This window comes from Cynara cardunculus (assembly GCF_001531365.2).
Source record: "Cynara cardunculus var. scolymus isolate 2C chromosome LG 15, CcrdV1, whole genome shotgun sequence".
Taxonomy (NCBI): domain Eukaryota; kingdom Viridiplantae; phylum Streptophyta; class Magnoliopsida; order Asterales; family Asteraceae; genus Cynara; species Cynara cardunculus.
Window position 1 is genome coordinate 9,669,956 of NC_037542.1, and position 3,304 is coordinate 9,673,259.

A 3,304-nucleotide genomic window follows, 5' to 3' on the forward strand; every position below is an offset into this window, starting at 1 on the left:
TGTAGTTGTGTTACGTACACACATATACTGATTTCACTATGTATGGTGTCTGTAAGTGGAATAACATTTTAATTTACTTTTTTCAGTCGACAGTAATATCTATAAAAACCATATGATATAAAACTGTAATCGTTTAAATGACTGATTATAAGGGTTGTGAAGGCAATTAAATACTTTATTGACTTGGCATAGGGTGCACCCTTTATTTTGTTGCATATATAGATTCTTGTATAACATGATCTACTGACACTCTTTGTTCAACCATCGATCTCAAATGCTCTCTACTTTTTAATTCAAATGTCATATTTTTTTATTTTGAAATATAACATCTACATATTACTTTACCTTATCCGTTTATTTTCTCATTTTACATTTAATTATGAGATAGATAAATTTTTCTCTGTGTAATTAAAGGTTAAATGTCATGTTGTTAATTAAAAAGTATATTAATTGTACATTTTTAAAAGAGAAAATTGCACCAAAATGAAACCAACTTTCACATGATTTCTTTTTTAGGAAACCAACTTTCAAAATCGTCATTTTGGGGAACCAACTTGCACCTGATTCCTATTTTGGGGAACCAACTTTCAAAATCGTCATTTTGGGGAACCAACTTGCACCTGATTCCTATTTTGGGGAACCAATTTACAAAATAATTATAGAAAAATAACTAAAATTTGTTTTTCTTTTCAAAAATTAATGCGATAAAATCTATTTTTCATTTCAAATCTCGTTTTTTTTTAATTCAGATATCAAATTGAAGTTTTTTTTTAAAAAAAATCAAAATTACCACGATAAAAATTGGTATTTACTAATGCAAAATAAAAAAATCAATTTAATAGAAAAAATTAATTGATGTAATAAAAAAATAAATATTAAATATCACATTCAAGATTTTTATAAATAACCAATCCGTATCAATATTAAAGTTTAAATCAAATTTGGCAAATCAAACCAAAAGTTTGATAGAAACCCTTAAATTACATGTTCAACAGATCAACCAGACCCTCAAATAAACAAAAAGTTTGATAGAGACCCTAAATCACGATTTTGAAAGTTGGTTCCCTAAAATAGGAATTAGGTGAAAATTGATTTTATTTTGATACAACTTTCCTTTTTTTAAATTTATATATTTTTTAATTATTAACATTTATTTTAAAAGAGACGAAGATTAGATGTAAACAAATAAATGATAGGGCTTAAAAAGTCATTATCTTACAATAATTAAGACATTATATTTAGATATAAAAAGTCTTGAATATTATAAAGTGATGATAGATGAGTACAACAATCACTTAATATCTATTTGTATTTTTTATAATATGATATGGTAAATATCATCATAACACAAGCCCACCAGCCACTCCCTCCAACCTGCCTTACCAACTCACATCTAGAAGCAATTATACCCCTCTCTCTCTCTCTCATCTCTCTCTCTCTCTCTCTCTCTCTCTCTCTCTCACACACACACATACACATAGATATCTCTCTCAAACCCCTATATAGTCAAAAGCTTATAAAATCCCACATCAAGTACTCAAAACGGCCGGCTACTCTCTCTCTCTCTCTCTCTCTCTCTCTCATAAATTGGGAAAATATAAACAAGAAACAAAAGGATATGGGAAGGTCTCCTTGTTGTGAAAAAGCACACACAAACAAAGGTGCATGGACCAAAGAAGAAGATGATCGTCTTATTGCATATATCAGAGCTCACGGCGAAGGCTGCTGGCGTTCCCTCCCTAAGGCCGCCGGACTCCTACGCTGTGGCAAAAGCTGCCGTCTCCGGTGGATCAATTATCTCCGACCTGATCTCAAACGTGGTAACTTCACTGAAGAAGAAGATGAACTCATCATCAAACTCCATAGCCTCCTTGGCAACAAGTAGGTTCACAGTTTATTCATAAGAGAACAATACCCATATCGCAAATTTTGTTTTTTTTTGAAGAAAAAAGAATTTATTATGGGTTTTTTTTTAAATTTAATTTTGGGAATAAATAGGTGGTCTTTGATCGCCGGAAGATTGCCGGGGAGGACGGATAATGAGATAAAGAATTACTGGAATACGCATATCAGAAGGAAGCTTTTTAACCGGGGAATTGATCCGGCGACTCACCGGCCAATAACCGATGCCAACAATCATTACTCTAATAATAACATTACCACCGTCTCCGCCGCCAACCATAATCGTAATTCTTCGCCGGAGGTCACCACCACAACCACCATATCCTTTGCAACTACTACACCCGCGGTTCCCACCACCACCCATCATCTTGTTAAGAACGAAGAAGTAGAAGAAGATGTGAAAATCCCTAGTGATTCACCCGATCGCCGGAAAATCAAGAACACCTCGCCGGAAAATCAAGAAAAGTGCCCAGATTTGAATCTAGAGTTAAGAATCGGCCAACCCAATTATCAACATCAAAATAATACCATTCCATCATCTTCATACATACAACAACAATTCCAGTCCGTCGAGTATCATCATCATCAACCATTGATGACCGGCGGGAGAAATTCCGGTGGTGGAAACATATGTTTTGCATGCAGTTTGGGTATACCGAACAGCAAGGAATGCAGTTGTACGAATGGTACAAGTGGTAACAGCACTGGTTATGATTTCTTAGGCTTGAAAAATGGTGCTTTGGACTACAGAGGCTTGGAGATGAAATAATTCCTTAATTGGGCATCTTTTTTTTAATTCAAAATATTTTGTATTTTTTTTTTTCCAAAGAATATATATTTTAGCAATTTTCCTTTTTTGTACAATTATAATATAATGCTAAAATTAGTTCATAGAAAAGTAAATAGTGGTTTTTCTCATTCATATATATACAATTTGTAACATCAATTCTCTATAATTACTATTTCATAATTATTATGTCTCAAAATTGCTTTTTTTTGTTATTATTATTAAATATCTTTTGATCAAATAAAATTAAAAACTTTGATATTATAATAAATATTTAAGTAAATTATGGATTTGGTACTTATGATTTTAAGTTTGTCCTGGATTTAGCCCCCCCTAAGTTTTTATTTCAAAATAGTCTCTCGAGTTTGTATTTTTGCAACATTTTCGTCCCTGTCACTAACGACAGTTAACTTATGTCTATTAAGTGAAGGGTTTTCTTTTTGTCGATTTCTTTCAAAAAACTATAAATTATAGTAACCGTAACCAGAGACCGACCTAGAAATTTTTATAAGTGGTGGCATCATTTGACTATAAGAAACAAATATATGGATATCTTCTGTAAAATGTTGCAATATTGATGTCGTAGTTAATTTGTTATTTTTCATATGTGAGGTC

The 3,304-nt window shown here is 32.0% G+C and overlaps 1 protein-coding gene across 1 annotated transcript; it reads left to right on the top strand.

Moving 5' to 3' along the window:
• The first annotated feature begins 1,571 nt into the window (after positions 1-1,571).
• Positions 1,572-2,865, top strand: LOC112527586 (myb-related protein 308-like). Its single transcript, XM_025138308.1, has 2 exons — positions 1,572-1,881; positions 1,999-2,865. The coding sequence occupies exons 1-2, from the start codon at positions 1,619-1,621 to the stop codon at positions 2,669-2,671; spliced, it is 936 nt and encodes a 311-aa protein (XP_024994076.1). The 5' UTR covers positions 1,572-1,618; the 3' UTR covers positions 2,672-2,865.
• Positions 2,866-3,304: the final 439 nt, after the last annotated feature.